This window comes from Corvus moneduloides, chromosome 1 (genome assembly GCF_009650955.1).
Source record: "Corvus moneduloides isolate bCorMon1 chromosome 1, bCorMon1.pri, whole genome shotgun sequence".
NCBI lineage: Eukaryota > Metazoa > Chordata > Aves > Passeriformes > Corvidae > Corvus > Corvus moneduloides.
The window spans coordinates 45,947,853-45,967,437 of NC_045476.1; the positions used below are offsets into that span (position 1 = coordinate 45,947,853).

The window sequence follows — 19,585 nt, forward strand, 5'->3', positions numbered from 1 at the left end:
CTTTTTGTTAAAAAGTTCAGTATGGACTGAGTGCAATACTTCTTTTGGTCATGGAAAGATTTTTACGGAACCAAATCAAGCAAAAAAGACAGTAACACTTTGTGATATTCCCACAGCAATGACCACTTGGTATTAAGTAAATGAAGAGCTGAATATGTTTTCTTTTTCTTTTTACACAAAAATATCTAAAATTAGAGTTTTAAGCATGGGCTTAGATGTGAGATGAGTTTATGCATAGTTCATTCATGGCAGCATATTGAGCGATTCTTGTATTTGAAGGTGTCCCGTGTTTGAAAAATATGGGGGTGAGTTGACTTGGACATTATTTTTCTATGTCTGCAATAATTTGGAGCATTTCTTCACCTGGCCCCACCCACTTTGGAAGTGGCACATTTGCAGATGCGGTGCAGAGAGATTTTCCATCTGTATACCTATAAAGGAAAAATGAGTTGACAGAATTCACTGCATCTTTCATGAGCATAATATTCCAAAACTTCTCATAAGCATCTTACCAACATTTGTGAAGGAAAAAATCTAATACAGGAAGGAGTTTTTAGTATAATCTGCCAGAAGCAAATTACAGAGAAGAGAGAGACCTTTCCCCACAAATTTTTGTATTTAACGCAGGAACTAACTTTTACACACCTGTTAAAGCATTTTCCTCAAGTGCTTTCATGAGTATAAATTACTATCATAAATATTAACCTAATTTTGCCCTAAAAATACTATATTCTAGTGAGTTTCCAACTGCTGCTCTCCGTCTCAGTTTGTTTCCATTGCAGCCACTTAGCAGGAAATCTAGAAACATAGTTGCTTCAAGCAGATAAATACATCAAATACTCGAATACATTTTTGTTACTTTTTTTTTTTTTTTTTTTTTTTTTTTTAAATCAGAACAAGTATTTTTAACATTTTTGGGGTGCGGAGTAACATTTTGAAGTTATTTGCTTTGTGTTGTTTGCATTAAACTAAGCATACTCTGACACTTACATAAATGACCTTTATCTTAGTGGCACTGCATATGTTAAATCTTTTTTACTAAGCACCTGGAAATATTAACAGGTATCTTGTTCCTTAAAAGAGCTGTGAATATTAACAGCTAATTGCTCCTGAAAAGAACTGTGAAAATCTCATTCATTTTGTCTTTGTAACTGTGAAATCATCTGAGTTTGAGATTGGAAGGAGCCTTAGAAGAAAATGCTAATTTGGCCAAAACCACCAGCTTTCAATGTTTTACACCAAAACCACACATTTTGCATGTATTTTATGTACAATGAATATTGACTCCTGTCAAGTTTGGCTGTAATTAGATGCACAGTTTTACTTAAAAGGTTTTGAACCTTAGCAAAAGTGTAGCAGAACCTGGGCAGAGTTCTGAGTTAATAATGAAACTGGAAACAGGACATTTCATGTGGTTTTGTGTTTCATAATGAAAGTTAGAACATAGTTCAATTCATCAATCAGTTCTAACCATTTCCTTCGACTAAAAACTCTTCCATGTTTTCAGTTTGTGTCAGTAGATTTTTATTTGTACTATCAGGTCAATGACAGAGATGATTCTCCTGTTGATGAAGAATTCCTATGCAAGAACTCACTGTGGTTTGAGCTCAGCAGCAGGAACATCTAAGCTCCAGATAATAATACTTGAATAACCCTCTGCAGGGCCAAGTGCAATGGTTCAGATGCTTTCTACCATAATGCACAGCTTTGCTTGGGCTGTGTGAAATCCATCCTTACCTGAATCATTAGATCAAATTTCTGCATTCCTAAAAGCATACTAACTGGGATAGAAGCACAATGGCTGGAAGTGAGGGAAAATGAGTCACAAAATGGAAAAAAGCAGAACCAGTCAAAAAATTGCAAACAACATTGCAGAACACTTTGGAGATAACTTGGTGTAACTTTCCTTTTAACAAGTAAAAATAACAGGAACTATGGCTTTATATGTCTAGGGATCATCATTTACATACTGTTAAATTAATAGAGCTTCTATTCAGACACATCCCCAAAATAACCACTTATCAACTGACTGTTTTAGGTAAGAATTATATGCCCATCTCATGCCTAGGAGTTATCTAGTGCTGTGATGATGAGGGCTTTAACAGGAACCACTCTTTTTTTCATCTCTCAGTGTCCCACATTAAACATCTTCACATGAAAGACCTAAAAATTATATGTCTGGGGAGAAAGCTGTGAAATTAGTGACCTGCTGAACATACATTTATGACATGGGAAACTTGGCTGATCCTAGGATGCCAACTTTCCTCCTTTCTTCCAGCTGCCTAATTGCATTAAATATTATTATATAAAGCTCTATTGCATTTTTTTTATTTGTTCTTTTTTGTGGAAGTAGTTGCCACATGGAAATTACGAGCATGACTCATCAAGGTCCTGGTCTAGTGTTAAGGATGGAAGAGAATATGATCTTCAAAATGCTTTTTTTAAAGCCGAAGCTTTTTATTTGAAGTGGTTCTGAAATCCACAGTCATAAAACATACTGGCTTGTATTAAATAGCATATATATAGTGTTTGTGGGAGTTGATGTCCTACTATAGATAGCAAAAAAGTGAACTCTGTCCACATAGCAGGCAAGAGGACTGTGCAAACTACAGAGTAAGATTTATGGGATTAAACATTATTATTGATTGCTGTGATCTTTTATGGGAAAGTGGGCACCTCTCTATTACAACTTTAAGAAGCTAAGATTTCTTGTGGCAACTGGGGGTGAAAGACTCGCTATTCTCATTAGTGCTCTTGTTCACCCTTCAGTACATCACGCCAAACAGATTTGTTGGATTTTACTCCATAATTTTCTTCCAGCATTTTGCCTCTCCATGACTCACCAAGGGGTGAACTGAAATAACTGTTGGGGCCACATCTGCAAAGTATGTATTTACTTCAGTTGCACAAGCATCTTAGTCAAAACAGACATACAGCTATGAAATGCCTTGCACAAAATGGTGCAGTAGTTTGACTAAAAGTAACGTGTTTTATCCAAAATCATATTTTGCATATTCTTATTCAACTCTATTTTAAAAAAAGATTCTGTGATTGAAGTACATTGCAGATAATGTTTGCAGGAGTAAACGAGCCTCGTCACAGAGGCAATCAATAGGGAGATGTCTGTTTGTATATGATTTTACATATCTGCAAGCTAGCTGAGACATCCAACTACAAAATGCTGCACCATGGGACACTGTGTAGATATCTGATACTTCCCAGGGGGCTTGGGGTCTATAAACTAATGAATGCACTACATGTAGCCATATATGTAGGTTTTTCACCTCTGACGAATATGGTAAGGATAATTTACTTCACTTAATAACCAATTAAGTGCAGTTCAATACAGCTGACTATCGTAAGTTAAATATTCATTTTACGTAACTGTTTCAGGACATGGTGTGTGAGAGAACACAAACGAGCAGAAATTGCTCATGCAAAATGTGAGAGGGGACGACAGCTTGTGTGCGATGCCTTTCAGTGCTATGAATTTCATTTCATAGCACTTTTGCTTTTTGACAGGCATCCTATCCAGGCTGGGGCAGGTTGCAGTCAAAAAAAATCTAGGTTGGTATGTAACTTTTGAGTTCAGCGTGGGGGATGTCACAGAATGCTTGTGATTCACATTGTGTGGCACTGGATTCTTGGGTCGTATGTAAACTGAGATTGCCGCAGTCAGGTTGGTTGAAGCATTTGAGCGGTGTCAGGCAACTATTGTTGTTCAGGCAAAGCGAAGGGAAAGTTAGTCTGAGGAGACTGAAAAAACAACTTCAGTCAGAGGTACAAAACGTGTAGAGCTGCAGGACCGCATTGGCACAACAGCAGTGACTGTGCGGAGGTTTGCACAGGTGAGAAAAGACTGTAGGGTGCATCCTTCCCCTTCACCCACACTTCTGTCTAACCCACGTGGCTAGTAGGCACAAAACCTCCGGGGAGTCATCCACCTTCCGGCCACAGATGTTTACCTTCAGAAAGCCACAGAATGGTATTGTCATTGCCTTGCTGTCCAGCAGTTACCATTACCCATAGATGTGCACCCATCGCACCTTGCAGTGGAGGAAATGCATTCAAATCCCCACCGAAGGGAGTTTCCCAGCAGTCCCTCTGCTGCTGCACAGCTCTGCATCACCTCCAGCACGGGCTGGTGCTTACGGGTTACCCAAAGGGCTGCAGCATTGTCAGAAGTACATATGAGTAAAAGCCAATCAGTCTGATCTCCCCAAAGAAATCTGATAAAAGAGAATACACAGCCATGCTGGTTTTGCTCTGCTGCCAGGTCATTTCTGTTTGCACTGCACAAGAGCCAAGCCTCAAGATTTGGGCCCATATTTCCTAATTTATTTTGAACAAGAAAATATTGGAATAGAGACCTTAGGAGGCACTGAGGCAGCATGCCACACTGGAGAATTTGTTTTGCTTTGCAGCTACTGAGACTGCTGCTTGAGAGTTAATTCACCATGGGGTTGAAAATATGCAGCCCAACTTTTTAAAATATTTGTCTTATTTCAACATAAGCTAGTGCAAAATGCATTTATATATCATAAAAACAGTGCAACAACTTTATTAAGGATTAATAACCTTTATTAAGCATATATTTGCCTGCTGTATGTTGACTAGAAGCTATGAAAAATGTGATGTTACTATTGCCGCATGTTTAAATGATTGCCTGCATATGTATCCATGACAATATCTATTCATCTTCTGTTCTTTATATATGTTTTTATTATAAATATCTTTATTCTAGCTGAACATTTTAATATCAAAGTTGAGTGCAAATTGGAATAGGTCAAATGAAAATCAGATATCTGTATCTTGAATTATTTCCAAGTAGTTCGGTATTGATAAGAGATATCTGATTGTTGTCTATCTGTCAAGACGTAGCAGCCTTCAGTAATTCGTGCTTTCTAGTCAAAGCAAGGGTTCCACACTCAGCTTTCCAAGTCTGTAGTAAATACTTTACCAGGCATAAGTGGTGTATGGGAGTTAGATTAATCCATGTGGTAGGGAGTTTATAAGGTTTAGTGCATATATGCAATTTCAAGAAGAGTTTCTTTTCCATAATCATTTATTCTCAAGCATAGGAAGCATATGCATGATTATATAATTAACAGAATATTTGTTTGTCAGTGTTTGGTTAGTGTGCGTAATAATATCATTATTAGGCCTTCTGTGCTCCTGTATTATCAGATTGTTATCTCCCTGCTTCTTTAATTCACCATCTCTGCTTTTTAGATTAATCACTTTGTTTTAATCCAAACGTTTTTGTTTGTTTTTTTTTTTTTTTTACCATGAACAGAATGATTTGTGAACACCAAAGCAAAAGTTATTTTAGAAGATTTAATCTTTTGTTATTGTTTTTTGGTTTTGTTATTGTCATATCTGGTAATCATTTTTTATAAGGTGGTATTTTAGTCCCACATCTTGTTCCAGATCATATTTGCTCTATTCTAATCAGCTCTGCATCTCTTAAATTATCTTCAATGTCCTTTTCCTCCATCATGCTGCAGGCAGCATACTGCCAGCTGAAACTCTCACATCCTTCATGATTTTCTTCTTTAGTGGTCAGTCTTGCTTACTGCTGAAGTTTAAGTTTACTTTATCAGGCTTTTCTGAAAAGGTTGGAACAATAATACATTGATATTTTCCGTTTTGCCCAGAAAGTTTGAATTCAACTAGTTAACACAGTTTTTCTCCAAGTATTCAAATGTATTGGAAAATATATATATATATTTAAGAGTGGACTGATTGATACTCTATCTTGTTGAAAAAAGAATAGTTTCTAAACAAACAACCTGCTAGACAGTTACCCCTTGATCATATGTTATGGAAGATGTCATCTACATCTTCCCTTGTTTTTCTTTGTGAAACATGTTTCTTTGGTTTTGGGTTTTGGTTTTTATTTTTCCTTTTCAGCTGTCTCAGTAATGATCTTAGTAACCCTTTTCAAGACACACAACATAGGTACAAATTTTCATGTTTCATACATATGCCACCTCCACTTGCTCTGCTTTGAATAATAGTATTATGTAACACTGTATTCATTTTCCAGCCTTGCATTTCTTTGCTTCTGAGATTATAATCTATTTTATGCACTGCAGAATATGATAAATATTTCATGCATTTCCACCCTATTACCATTTTCTTTTTCCTGCATGCCCCTATATGCTGTTTGTGCTTATTTTAGTAACATCAATGTGATTCCTTACCTAGTCTTGATGTATTCCTCTTCTTTAATAATATGTGCAGTGCAAAAATTTTCTCTTTACAGATTTAAAGATTTGCCCCTTTTGTGTTCAGAGGCCATGCTATTTTGTGTATTACAGAAGTGGTATTAGCCTTCTCACTGACTTACTTTTGCTGCTGCCTCATGTTTGTATTGTTTTTGTTGTCAGTTGTTTTAAAGTTACTGCCCTAAACATTTTGGTTATACCTGTCTATGCAGCAATTCATGTTTTCTTTGGTCGATGATGCAACTTTCCCTTCAGACACAGGCTATTCAAACACTGTGCATTTTATCAATAAAGAAGTTTAATTTTTCTCTTATCTCGCAGCTTGTACAAACTTGTTGCTTTCAAGTTTGGCTAGTTGGGTTACTTTTTTTCCAAGTGCATGATGGGAAAAAGCCATGTCTGTCTCGCAGTTACTTATTTTGTCAATACTTTACCACCTTTAAGCTTTCATCTTTCAGGGATGGCTTTCGGTCCCGCGCTGCGGACTCGACACAGGGACAGTTTTGTGGCGAGGGGATGTGGCATCTCGCCGTCCCGAGCCCGGAGCGATGTATCGCTCTCACCCATGGTGTGTTGCAGCTTGCTCTGGTTGGCCGCGGCGCTCACCAGAGCCACCAGAGCCGCGGTGGATGATGACCTCCGCGGAACGGAGCCGGTTTCACCCAGCCTCCGCCGCCTTTCAGAACCGTGGCTGGCGCTTTTCTTTCACCCCTGTCGGTATCGACAGCAAGGGGAGGGGAAAAGAAACTTCTTTTCCCCCACGTGGGCCGCTGGCTCCCCGGGGTGGCCCCCGCGGCGTGCCCCCACCTGCGGGGCCGCCGCCGTGCACCTGCCCGGCGCGGCCCGCGCAGGCTCCGCGCGGAGGGGCGGGGGCTGCGCTAGCGCGGCGCACCCGGCAGCGCCGGCAGGATATTGTTCAGCCTTCACCCCCGCCCCTCTTCCTCCTCCTCCTCCTCCTGCTGGTGCTGTTGCTGTGCCCCCGTGCCCGTCCCCCCGGCTCGCCCCCTCCGCCGCAGGCCCCATCTGCCGGGTGCGCGCGCGGGGGGCGCGCTGTGGCGCGGAGCGGGGCGGCGCGGAGCGGGCATTGTGCGCGGCGCAGGCAGGGCCGCCTCACCCGCACCCAGCTCGCTGCAAATTCGTGCGCGCCCGGAAGCCGCACGCCCTCTTCCCCCGCCCCCCCCGCCTCACCTACCGCCGCCGGCGGCCGCCCCCCCCCCCGGCCCGGCCCGGCCCGGCCCGGCGCCCCCTCCCCGCTCCTCGCTGCGGTCCCTCCTCTGCCACCGCAATTTCTGCCGACCCCCCTCCCCCTTCCCCGGCCTCCCCTCCCCCACGCCTCTCTCCTTCACCACTACCACCACCACCACCTCCTCCTCATCCTCCTCCTCCTCTGCCACTTTCTCTCTCTCTCCCAGGACGCGTCGGATGATCCGGGGCCGCCGGGGAAGGGCTCCGGGCAGCAGCAGGGAGGCTGCGTCCTCCTCCCGTCTCTGGCTGTGAAAAAAAAAAAAAAAAAAAAAAAAAAAAAGCCGGTGGCCTCGGTGTTATTTTGTATTAAAATGAGGAGGAGGAAAGAAGAAGCAGCGGCAGCAGCGGCAGAGCGAGCGGTAGCGGAGAGGAGGAGAGGAGGGCTGTGAGCAGGGGACGGCGGCGGCAGCAGCAGGAGGAGGAGGAGTAGTGATGAGTCAACTAATAATTTAATGGGGACAGAAACAGAGAGAGGGAGAGAGAGAGGAGGGGGGGGGGAGCAGAGCAGAGCGAGGCAGCTCCGTCCGGGGACACACACACACACATACATACACACACACACACATATATCCATGTAACATCCAGCAACAACCACCAAACCGGCCTAAATAACAACCATACCCAGCCAGCCAGGGGAAACGAGAATAAAAAAAAAAAAAAAAAAAAACAAAGACAAAATACAAAGCCTACCATTATTATTCTTTTTCAATTGTTACTGGGGTTTTTTTGCTGGCTTGGTTTTTGTTGTTGTTGGCTTTTTGCAACCTTTCTATTTAATATTTTTTACCCCTTCTTGCGAGTAACTCTTTTCGGAGTTCCCAGATTTTCTTTTTTTTTCTTTGCAGAAGCAGAACCGGTTTTTTGTCGTTGGTTTTCTTTTTTTCTTTTTTCTTTTTTTTTTTTTTTTTTTTTCCTGGTAGGATTGGGGGTTTTTTAAATTATAATTTCTTCTCCCGGTTTGGACTCGGAGGGAGTGAAACCTCGTCACTTTTTTGTAGTGGTGGTGGTGTGCCTTGTTGTGTGTTTCCTTCCTCCCCTCTGTTCTTTTTCTCTCTCCCCTCCTCTCTCGCTCCCTCTCTCCCCCCCCCCCCCCCCCCCCCCCCCCTCCACTCGCACAACAGCCCCCGGTAAATGAGAGGAGACAGGTCCTCTCTGCCTTTTTTTTTCTTTTTTTTTTTTTCCCCTCCCGGACCGCAAAGGCGAGATTAAAAGTGGCATTTTAGTGCCTTTTCCTGCAATTTTCTCTCCACTTTTTTTTTTTTTTTCTTTTTATCTCCAGTAGCGATCTCTGGGGCTGAGGTTTCCGCAGAAAGTTTGGGGGCTGTTACGGTGTGTATTTTTGCGGAGGGGGAGGGGAGCGGGCTCCTTCTGTGTGTGCTGCTCCTCTGGGTGCCTATTGGAGAATAATAGTGTAAGTGACAACCTAGAAGTAGACTTTCTGCTCTTCACACTGGATAGAAAAGCTGCCTTTTTTTTTCTTTGCCTTTTTTTTTTTTTAATAACCCCCTTTCTCACTTGATCCTTTACGCATTGGTTTTGTTTTTGAAAGGATAGCTAGACTTAAGTCACCCTCCACCTTAATTTAAACCTGCTTACTTATTTTTTTTTATTGTTATTATTATTAATTCCTCATTTTGAGCGTTACACTTTGTCTGATCATTTTGATCTGCAGCTCTGTCTTCCGTTGCTAAACCTCGAAAACTGGCTCTCTCAAAAGATATTTAATCTCTATTTTTTTGTCCATTGCCATTTTTGCTCATGGCTACTCTGTTTCTCGCTATCTGTTTTTGCCCCTCCCCGCCTAGAGGAAAATAGCAACAAGAAAAAAAAAGAAAATAAGAGAATATTAGGGGAAGTAGTCCTCAGGTCTGCTGCCCCCCCCGCCCCCCTTCAGAAAGGGGGGGACCTAAAAAACATCAGTCTTGAACTTCTTCCTCTTCAAGAGCTCGGGCTGCAAAGGAAACCTCCTTTGTTTTTGTTATTTATATGCTGTCAAGTTTTGAAGTGGTGAGTTTCGGGTCGGTTTTGCTAATTTCACTCAGAAAACTGCAGTGTTTCTGTTTCTAGATAAGTACTTTGCTTCTTTGTCTCTTTAAAAGGTCAGAGGGAAAGCTTGGCCTGGATTGTGAGAGCCATATGGAACGGATAAGTGCGGAGCCTCTCTCAAATGTGATTATGGGTTTTTATGGGGGAGGGAGGGAAGAGGAGGGGAAAGGCATGGGGAGGGGGCTGATTCAGGAGGAGAGAAAGAAATAATATAATACCGGCAGCGTTACATCGCGACAAAAGGAGATACCGCACCGACTCTCATTCAGAAATTGCGCGGTGTGCCTGTGTGTTACGCTGGCTCCAGGAAACTGTGCCTTGAAATTGTGCTCTTCTCTCACTGATCTGTGGTGAAAACTTGTAGTTGTGAAAGATGCCTATATGTGAAACCCGGGGAAACTCCTGGCCTGGAACCGGCGGAGATGATAGGTCTTTCCTTCCACCCTCTCCCTGGGCAGCCATGCTGGTTGTTGCTCATCACTATTCCAACTGAGGTTTCAGTGAACTTTAGCCTTGGGCATGGAGTTTAATGAGTAAATTAGGTGTTTTATGTGCATGTAATTTTGCTTTGTAACATAAGCTTTTTACAAGATGACTAAGCGGTGAAAGGATGCCGATGGGTGGGTGTTCTCAGGCCAAGCGAAAATGACCCATTTGATGTTTTGGTTGCAGTCAGTGTATTAACTAAGTGGCGATCTATCACTTTTATTCACTGTACATGATGTAGTGCGATTCTGACTCATGATGACTAGATACTTTTTGTAGCGAAGAACCTCCGTGCCTTAGAGTACTTCTGAAGTTGCCAAAAGTGATGAGGAATTTCTTGTTCGGGGCTTTTTTTTTTGTGTGTGTGTTTTCTTTTACTCTCTCCCCCCCCCCCCACCGCCCCCAAAGCCCCCCCTTTTTTTTCACTTTTTTTTTTGTTAATTCCTCTTTTTCTTGAGATAGACCAGTCTCAGAAAAGCAGCCCTATGGTATGTTAGCATCGTCAGAAACATCGGAAGATGTTAACAGTACGAGTCTGTAATTCTTTGCTTAGGTTACACTTTACACAGTTTAAAAATTCTTTTGAGAAGTGGCTAAAATAGGCATGTTTACTGTTAATGAGACGCATGACCTAAAACAGATGGGATAAAGATGAATGGTGAACCTTAGCCTGTCACCTAACAGCATAAGGAAAAATAACGATTGTCTGAACTTCATCTATTTTGGTTGCATTCTTGAGGTTGCTTTGTAAATGTTCGAATTAATACATTGCATCTCTCTTCACTGTATCAGGAAAAACAGCATGATGTTCAAACAAGAAAAAAATAGTTTACAAAATTGTCATTGGCATGTATACTGGTGACATAGAAGTATATATATAAAGATTCCAAGATATTTAGGCTCTAGTAACTTCGCTTTGAAATGTACAGAAAATGTATTGAATTACTAGGCAACTGAAAGAAAGTAGCAATTATCCGATTCACACCAGTCTTTCTAAATATGACTTCCCCAGTATTAGTATTTGCACTTGCTAATGTAAATACTAGTTCATAGATTAATGTCTGTTGACCTGTCCTTAGTGATTATATTATTTATATATATATATATATATATATATAATTGTCTGTGTAGTCATACCTTTCCGTGTCAGGGAAAGGTGGGTAAAATACCTAACAATCAGAACAGTATTAATTAATGAAATCATAACCAGAAAGATTCCTTTGCTCTCAGCAAGGTCTTTTAATATAGCTGGCAACACAGATTCTGATGAGTGGCAAAAATCCTTAAAACTTACTCTGTTACGTTGTAGGCTTGGGAGATTTTTAGTGATTTAGCTGTAATTGTGTATTCATGGACAGAGGTTTCAAAAGTTTATAAAAAGGGAAGTACAATCATGCTAGCATATATCTTTTCTTAATTTGCTATTGAAATTCTCTTTTTTTGGTTTCAAATAGCTGTGTCAGCATCACCCAGGTTTTAGGGGTTTTTTATATCTAAGGGCTTCAAAAGTACTGTAGAAATTGTGGAGAATTTTTCCCCAGCTTTATATTTGGTGAGAAACTATTCAGTTATTTTTCTTAGTTGAATAAACTGCTCTGTTTAACACTTAAAGCTTAACATCTGAAAAATTGCATATTTTGAACTTTGCAAAAGTTGATAAACTCTTTGTATAGTATTGGTTAGGAAACTCAAAAGCAACCATCTCCCGCCACTGCTTTCTGAAGTTAAATGTCAAATTCTTTTCTAACTTCTGTTTTTAAGGGGGAGAGGAATTGTAAATGGACAATAGCCTACATCTCTAATAAATCTGTTGCTCCTTCAACTAAAGTTTTCACAATCTCTCTATTGTTGTTCATCCATTTTATAATCAAATAGATCAAGAAATTTTCCATTAGAATCTTTCTCTCTCTCTCTACAGTAAAAACATCCGTGATTAATGCCAAACCTTTCTGTGAGATTTGTAACAATAGCTGTCTTGGAGCACACACCTTGACAATCATCATCACTTATATGAGTGTTAGACTCTCAGTTTTAGTAGAATATCTCCAAAGATTTTGTTTGTTTTTTAAAGAGGTACTCTGGTTGGCTTTTTAAAAATAATTCCACTAGATTATGATACAATCTCTCTGTAAAGTGGGGTATGAGGTAATTTTTGAAGAATAAGTTTGTTTCTTTTTAAAAAAGCATTTCTTTCTAGTTAAAATAGTTATCTACTCTTCTTTATGAGCTTATGATACGTATATATCTGTCTCTGTACATGTGCAGGCTGTGTACGTATACATATGCGCACACGTGTACAACATATATATTTTTTTTTTGAATCATGGCAGGTGATCTTTAGAGGCGGGACTGAGTATGGATCATTTGAACGAGGCAACTCAGGGGAAAGAACATTCAGAAATGTCTAACAATGTAAGCGATCCGAAGGGTCCACCAGCCAAAATTGCGCGCTTGGAACAGAATGGGAGCCCATTAGGAAGAGGAAGACTTGGAAGTACAGGAACTAAAATGCAAGGAGTGCCTTTAAAACACTCTGGACACCTGATGAAAACTAATATTAGAAAAGGTAATACTTTTGATAATTCTGCATTAGAGAAATATGATTTATAATATTTGGGGGGGAAGCATACTTTTGCAGACTCTACTTCATTTATATTTCAGGATTAAAATCTCCAGTCTAAAACACTATATATTCCCAATTCTGATATAAATCACATTTGGGAAATGTAAGGTTCATTCTTGGGTGGAGCATCTTGCTTTTCAGGGTGGAGTCTGATTTTTGTTAAGGTAAAGGCTAGCTATTCTGATTAAAGCAAATTCTTGCATTGAAATATAAGTAATTTGGTGCATTAATTCTTCGAGTAAGCGTTGGGCTAAGAAACGCAAAAATACATAACAGTAAATACTGAACCCCCCAAAACAAATTCTCACCTTTCCTTCTGATGATGGTCCTAAGATTGGAAGGGCAGCAGTGTTTCCATAGCAGTTGCAAGTTGGTTTAAAGGAGAGAGTGTAAATCTTTAGGTATCACATTGGAAAAGTCATTTATGATGTCAATCTTTGCAGTTTATTTTCTTAAGTACAATTCATTATTGAACAATGAACAACTTGGGTGTCATATTTTTCAGTGGCTGGTTTGCTGTAATTAGACGTTTACACAAGGAAAAGGCACATTTAGAATCATTGATGTTTGTATATGGATGGCTTTTGTTTGCATTGAAAATACTTTTAATGGACAATAATATACAAATTTTACTTATCAAAATGTGTAAGTCTTTTTGACCATGTCCTGCGGGCTTGCTAATTTAAATCAAAATATGCTGCATGTAATTTGGCATATGTGTTAAAAAAGCCTTTACTTTTCCTAGTATAATCAGTTATGTTTATAATCCAGATTTTTCTTGTATTTGCTAAGCGAAGTGCAAAATGTAACCAAGACTATTAAACGCACAAAGTTAGAAGGCAGAGGAATTTCGTTGTGTCTGCTGCATAACATTTATCGTACAATCATTTATTTTTTCCTCGGTTTGGCGAAAACAAAGAATATATTGATCCTGAAATGAACAGACACAGCAGTCTGTATTGTTAGATCTTTATCTATTAAAAATGGGAAAAAAAACAGCACTCAGCAATTCTTTGGCCTCTGCTCATGATTACCCTATTTATTGATTGTTTGCCAAGAATGTATGCATCTTAAGAAAGCCAGGGTAAGAGCATTAAAAATATAATTTATTACGGCGTTTCAAGCAGAGTGCATTAACATTGTACAGTGAAGCAGTGGGGCTGTATAAAAAGGACTTTCTGACGCCTGCAAACATATAAGTTCCATAAATTCCTAAATAGGAGATTTCAGCTGTCTCTGGTATTATGTGATATTTGCACAGCAAACTTTAATGCCAGGACAGTTTTAGACAAGGATTCTACAGACTTCACTGCTCCTTATGGCAGACGTGCTGTTTACACAGACTCGTAAACCTTCAGCAAAAGCTCTAACACTGCCTTCAGGTTTAAATCATGCTGTATTTTTAGCAGGGAGCACTGACCAATGCTCTCCCCTTTAATACTAGAAGGTTATGAAGTTGCTGCACTTGGAGGTCTTGCCAAGTACTAGCAGGAGTGATCAGCCAGCTGAGATTGTGCTCCCCTGTACAACATTTTTCACATTAACAGAAGGACACTAGTGACAGTTTGCTAAAAGATTTAGTGGCTTGATTTGTAGTCAGATGATACCTGTGTCGCACTACCAGGATCCACCTCTGATAATCTACGCTGTGCCTCAAAATTTGGCCAGGAGGCTCTCCTATGTTGTTTAAAGTACTGCGTTTTCCAAAATGCTGCAACTCAGGAAACCATGTACCTGGCAAAAAGCGTGCTGATAAGCAGCGAAGTACCTGTGTGTTGTGTCTGATCATAGCTTAATTTGTCAGAACTGATAAGGGGAAAAACAAATATGCTTTAGCTGGTTTTGGATGTATCTGCACTGTTTGTTAGAATGAAGCTTTGCTTGCACTTTATCTTCAGGAATTACTGGTGAAACTGCTTAAGAATTTTGAGCCCTTACTCTGAGTCAGACGGTAATAGGTGAAACATCAATTGTGAGAGCCTGAAAGGGATTAAAAAACCAAAAAACAAACCACCACCTTTTTGCAGATGAATCGTGTGTGTCCACAGCTTATTTAAAACCAGTGAAGTAAACACCACTTTGCATGTACTGCTTTTGCTTTGGTCTTCTCTCCCTTCCTGGCCAGTCTCACTCAGATTAAAAAAAAAAAAAAAAAAAAAAAAAAAAAAAGCCAAAAAGAAAAAAAAAAATAAAAGCTCCTTCCTGCACTACATAAATATTGGCAAGCTTTTGCTCTTGTCTTTCAGTCTTTCATGCTGAGCCTATTGGGCAAACTGGAATGAGTTTGTGAGCTTTTTCTTGCAAGCCTGAAGGGGTTTGTTTGCCAGAGATTGGCTCTCTGGTGAACAGATGTAGTTTAAATATACGTGCTTAAGAGGTATCTTTTCTATCATGATTTCTTACTATACGTTAGAGCACAAATCAACAGACATGGTCTTACTCTATTGTCAAGAGTACAACCTTCCTTTCAGACTACAGCATGTCTGGTGCACCTTAGCAGGTTAGGAGGTTTCTGTAAGTCTAGAGGGCAGTGGTTATAGAGGCATTAACATTGTAGGGACTAATTGGAGTTCCTGGGGTGCCCTGTTAAAATAACCCTTGTCATCATTTATGCTAAAGATGATACCCCTCTGGCAGGCTGCCATAAGACAGTTCTGTACATCTCCTTTTAACCCTTTTGCTTTCTGTCATTGAGAGATCCTAACCTGTGCTGCTGGAGAGAGTGGAACAGGATCGGAGCTTAAAATGTCAGGTCATTGTGTCATCCATGTCCGTCTGGGAGGGATTTTCATAAAGTCCAGGAATCTGATTGCTGGAGAGACTTTGTCCCTAAAAGCAGCTTGGGTCATTTGTTACTTCTTTCTTCTGTCATCAAAAGGGAGGAAAAATTAAAATAAAAATAAATTAAAAAAAAAAAGGCAAAAGGAAAGAAAAAAGGTTATTTGCTTAGTATTCTGTGCAGTGTATGGAAGAGTTTGCCATATGATGCTACAAAACTGGAAATCAGTAATTAACTTTCAGGCATGCCAAAATAGCATTGTGGGTGTCAAAGTGCAGGAAGACAACAATAACATACAACAAGAACAACAAAAATAAGCCTGAACTGCAGGTACACTTCTTAAAGTGGCATTGAAATCATGATTTGTTCCTTAAAGATGCGAGTGAAGTAGTGCTCAAGTGCACTCAGTGAATGAAGCATGAATTAGGTGTTAACTTTTGCCTTGTTTCCTTGTGTACTCTTTTCAGAGTGAATATATAACACACAAGGTGATTTGTTGTTGATGTTGAAAGCAATTAAATATTTTTGGCAGGACTAAGAAAGTTTTAATGTTAACGAACAAAATTATGTGGCTGGTACTAAAATGGCTTACAGTGAAGACATCTGCAGTATGTATTTAGGTTCTCATGCTGCCTGCTACTCACAAACAAATCAGGCAGGACAGAGAGAATCAAGTCTCTTCAGTCAACACTTGTTATTTCTGTAGAAGGTAATTCTTTTAAATCTGTATCTCGATCAAGCAAGATAAATTTGCATTTTTGCCTTTCAGGGAGATGTATGTTTTATAGAACTTTCTCTTTTTTGAGGAGGGTGAGGGGAAAGGACTCGGGGAATATGTTGATCAAATATTTGTGATGATTCTTGATGCCTCCTCTGCCTGTTCGTACAGGTTTTATTTACATAACGCTGTATAGACCCACCTACTCTACTATAACTCAAGTTTAATATGTTAAATTTAATTTTTTTAATAGGAAGTATGCTTCCAGTTTTCTGTGTAGTGGAACATTATGAAAATGCCATTGAGCTATGATTCTAAGGAGGAGCATGCAGAATTTGTGTTGGTGAGGAAGGATATGCTTTTCAACCAACTGATTGAAATGGCATTGCTATCTCTTGGATATTCTCACAGCTCTGCTGCCCAAGCAAAAGGTAAATAAGATTATGAAATTGTACAATGAATTGTGTTTGTTTGTGGGGTCTTGGGGGAGGGGCAGGACTTCTTTCAGGAATGCAATGCAGGTTTTACTTCTTAAACTTCTGGCAGATTCTGTCTCTGTATTTTGTTTTTTTTTTCTTAATGTGTTTTTATTTAGTTAGTGCACATTTTGTTCATGGGGAATGTGGAGGTAAATTCCTTTTTTTTTTTCTTTTTTTTTTTTAAAGAAGAAAAAAGACTTCAACTGAATCATTAGTATGCTTATTGACCTTAATAATCTGCTCCACTGAGGATCCACAAGGAAGTGTAAAGCATATTTGAGCAGATGGACTGTTGAGAGTCAACTTGCATTTATGACTGAATATCCAGCTCTGTTTCTTTTATTTTGTTCCTGATGGTTTTATAGACTGCAAAGTAATTTTTTTTGTGCTCAGTTCCTGCATTGCAAAATCCTTTCTAATTTATTAAGAGGAATGCTAACTATTATATCATGTCCTATTGAATTCATGGGAACTTAGGAAAATATACTTCTGTACATATTAAAAAAATCTCTACTGTAAAGCATTTGTATAATTTCATAATATAGATAAAGCCTATCCTTGGTGGTGTGTGGGTGGGGGTTTTTGGAGGGGGGGATGTTCTTTTCTTTTGCCAGATTTAAGAGGTTAGAAACAACGGTGGCTGTCTTGTTAAAATCAGATATTTCTTTTGCCCTTAGGAATAAGGTAATCACTTTCTTCAATTTTTCCTGCCCTTCTTGCCCACTCCCCCTCCCCTCCAAAAATTACAATCCTGCAGGGCTTATCCAGGTTGGGAAGTGGAATCCAGTTCCACTCTCCTATGTGACAGATGCCCCTGATGCTACAGTAGCAGACATGCTGCAAGACGTGTATCATGTGGTCACACTGAAAATCCAGTTACACAGGTAAGTCACAGACCAGTTCTGGGACGTGAACTGTTACTTGTCTGCTCTTACCTGTCAGTATTGCTTGTATTTCATTCCCACTGTGCTTTGTGCTCAAAGTACAAAGGCTTGCCTAAATTCCTTTTTAGTTACTCTAATTCTTCTTTAACTTACAGTATACTATTGCAGCAAACTTTTATAGCTCTGATACATAGATTTTCTTTGGATATCTCATTAAAACTATATTGCATTTTAGTCAATTAAATGATGCATTACAAGAAGGCATTTTACATAAAGTTTACTTAAGAGAAAAATATTTTTGCATATCATGAACAGTACCATCTGTGTGCATTTTGTAAAAGAATGACTTGCTCACACTTATTGTTGCTGTCTAGGTTCTTAAATTTCACGGCAACAAAAAAGAAAAAATGGTTAATATATTAATGCTTTTCATGATCAGTCGTGAGAAAGCATTACACCTTAAATTGTTTTACCAAGCGCATCAGAGCAGGAAGGTAGAAGTAACATGAAAAAATAGTCGCCACATGCAGCTGATGTATAATTCATGCATCAATACAGCAGATGTGTTGTATAAAGTAATTAACTAATCGGAACAATCAGGAGACCGAGAGCAATCTCCAGATGCATCTGCTTGATGCGCAAAATGAAATCTGTCTGTCTTAAAGGAATGTTCTGCAGCAGGATGCAATCTTGTAATAATCCCTTTTCTAATCTGTGTTTCAAATAGTTGCCCTAAACTAGAAGACTTGCCTCCTGAACAATGGTCTCACACAACAGTAAGAAATGCTCTGAAGGACTTACTGAAGGATATGAACCAGAGTTCATTGGCCAAGGAATGTCCCCTTTCGCAGGTACTTAGCATAACATGTAATAAATAATAAAGCACTATAGGCAACGCTGATGTGAGATTTGAGATTTCTACAGACTGTAGCAAGTAGTACCCGTGGAGTGGATCTGCCAAAAATGCAAATGCATTTGACCACTTCATGATCTTTATAAATATGCCTGATTCATTTTGAACATAGCCTTACAACGTTTCCCATGGGATGTTGTGAAAAGTTGTTTACACCACACTGAAATCATCTCACAGTAAACTGGATTTTAACTGGTTTTTGTCTTCAGTCTTTGAACTGCTTTGATGCAACTACTTTTTTCAAGCACATGTGTTCAAAATGTTAAAAGGCTCTTTACTTATTGCTGTCAAAAGTACTATTGAATCTGAATGCTTGTTAGATAACCTACAGTAGTTTTAAATGCTAATTCATAAACTGAGACAGTCTTTGGCATGCTATATGAGACGAGAATAAAGAATAAAGCTCTTTGGGTGATATGTTGTTGTTGCAAAGAACCAAAGGAAAATCAGTCATTTATTAGTTCTAATCAAAATATACCTAAACAAAAATGAAACCTCAATTTATGCATTGCTAAATATTGAACCGATGCGTTCCTCAAGCCTTAGTTGTATTGTTCTATTTTTGCCATTCTTTTTGTTCTTCTCTTGTCAAATTACTGCAAAGGCGCAACTCATTTTTCTACGCAGTATGGTGTCCAATGATGCTGTGGTGGGAACGTGGTATTTTTTTTTACCTTTTAAATTTTAAAATGTATTTCATTGTGGTGCAGTCGAGACAAATTCAGTATACAAATAAATGATACTAACTGTGGCAGGGAGGGGAAAAGAGAAATTAAGGAAGTAAAGGTATTTTTATGGGGATTTTATTTCTCTTGCTTAGAATACTGGAGTCTTTGTCTCTGAAAGACTTCAGTTAATCTACAGAAGACTACTCTCCTCCTCTGTCTATTTTTCATGAAGATAGATTAGCAGACTTGTTTCCCATCACTTTTTTTTTCACTACAATTAGATTGTTTTCAGTGATGTGGCTCCAATATAGGAAGTTTTGAAGTGGAAATAATCAAAATTATCTTCACTGGTTGCAAACCATTCCAGTAATATGTCTACAAAGTTATCTTGTATGTACCTACTGTAAAAGCATGTAAGCTTTTGCACTGGCTTATGGAGGCTGCAGATAACTTGGGATTTTTCTCCATTTTAATCTAATAGGGTTACTTTTTACTTGATACTGATGGAAAGCAA

The 19,585-nt window shown here is 39.2% G+C and overlaps 1 protein-coding gene across 1 annotated transcript in view; it reads left to right on the plus strand.

Moving 5' to 3' along the window:
* Window positions 1–8,580: 8,580 nt before the first annotated feature.
* The window catches only part of SATB1 (SATB homeobox 1), a 74,864-nt gene continuing 63,859 nt past the window's right edge, over window positions 8,581–19,585 (plus strand). Inside the window, 7 exon segments of the mRNA XM_032108435.1 lie at window positions 8,581–9,482; window positions 9,575–9,644; window positions 12,338–12,573; window positions 16,381–16,433; window positions 16,435–16,558; window positions 17,364–17,490; window positions 18,218–18,341. Coding sequence (XP_031964326.1) covers window positions 12,363–12,573; window positions 16,381–16,433; window positions 16,435–16,558; window positions 17,364–17,490; window positions 18,218–18,341 — 639 coding nt within the window. The 5' untranslated portion in view covers window positions 8,581–9,482; window positions 9,575–9,644; window positions 12,338–12,362.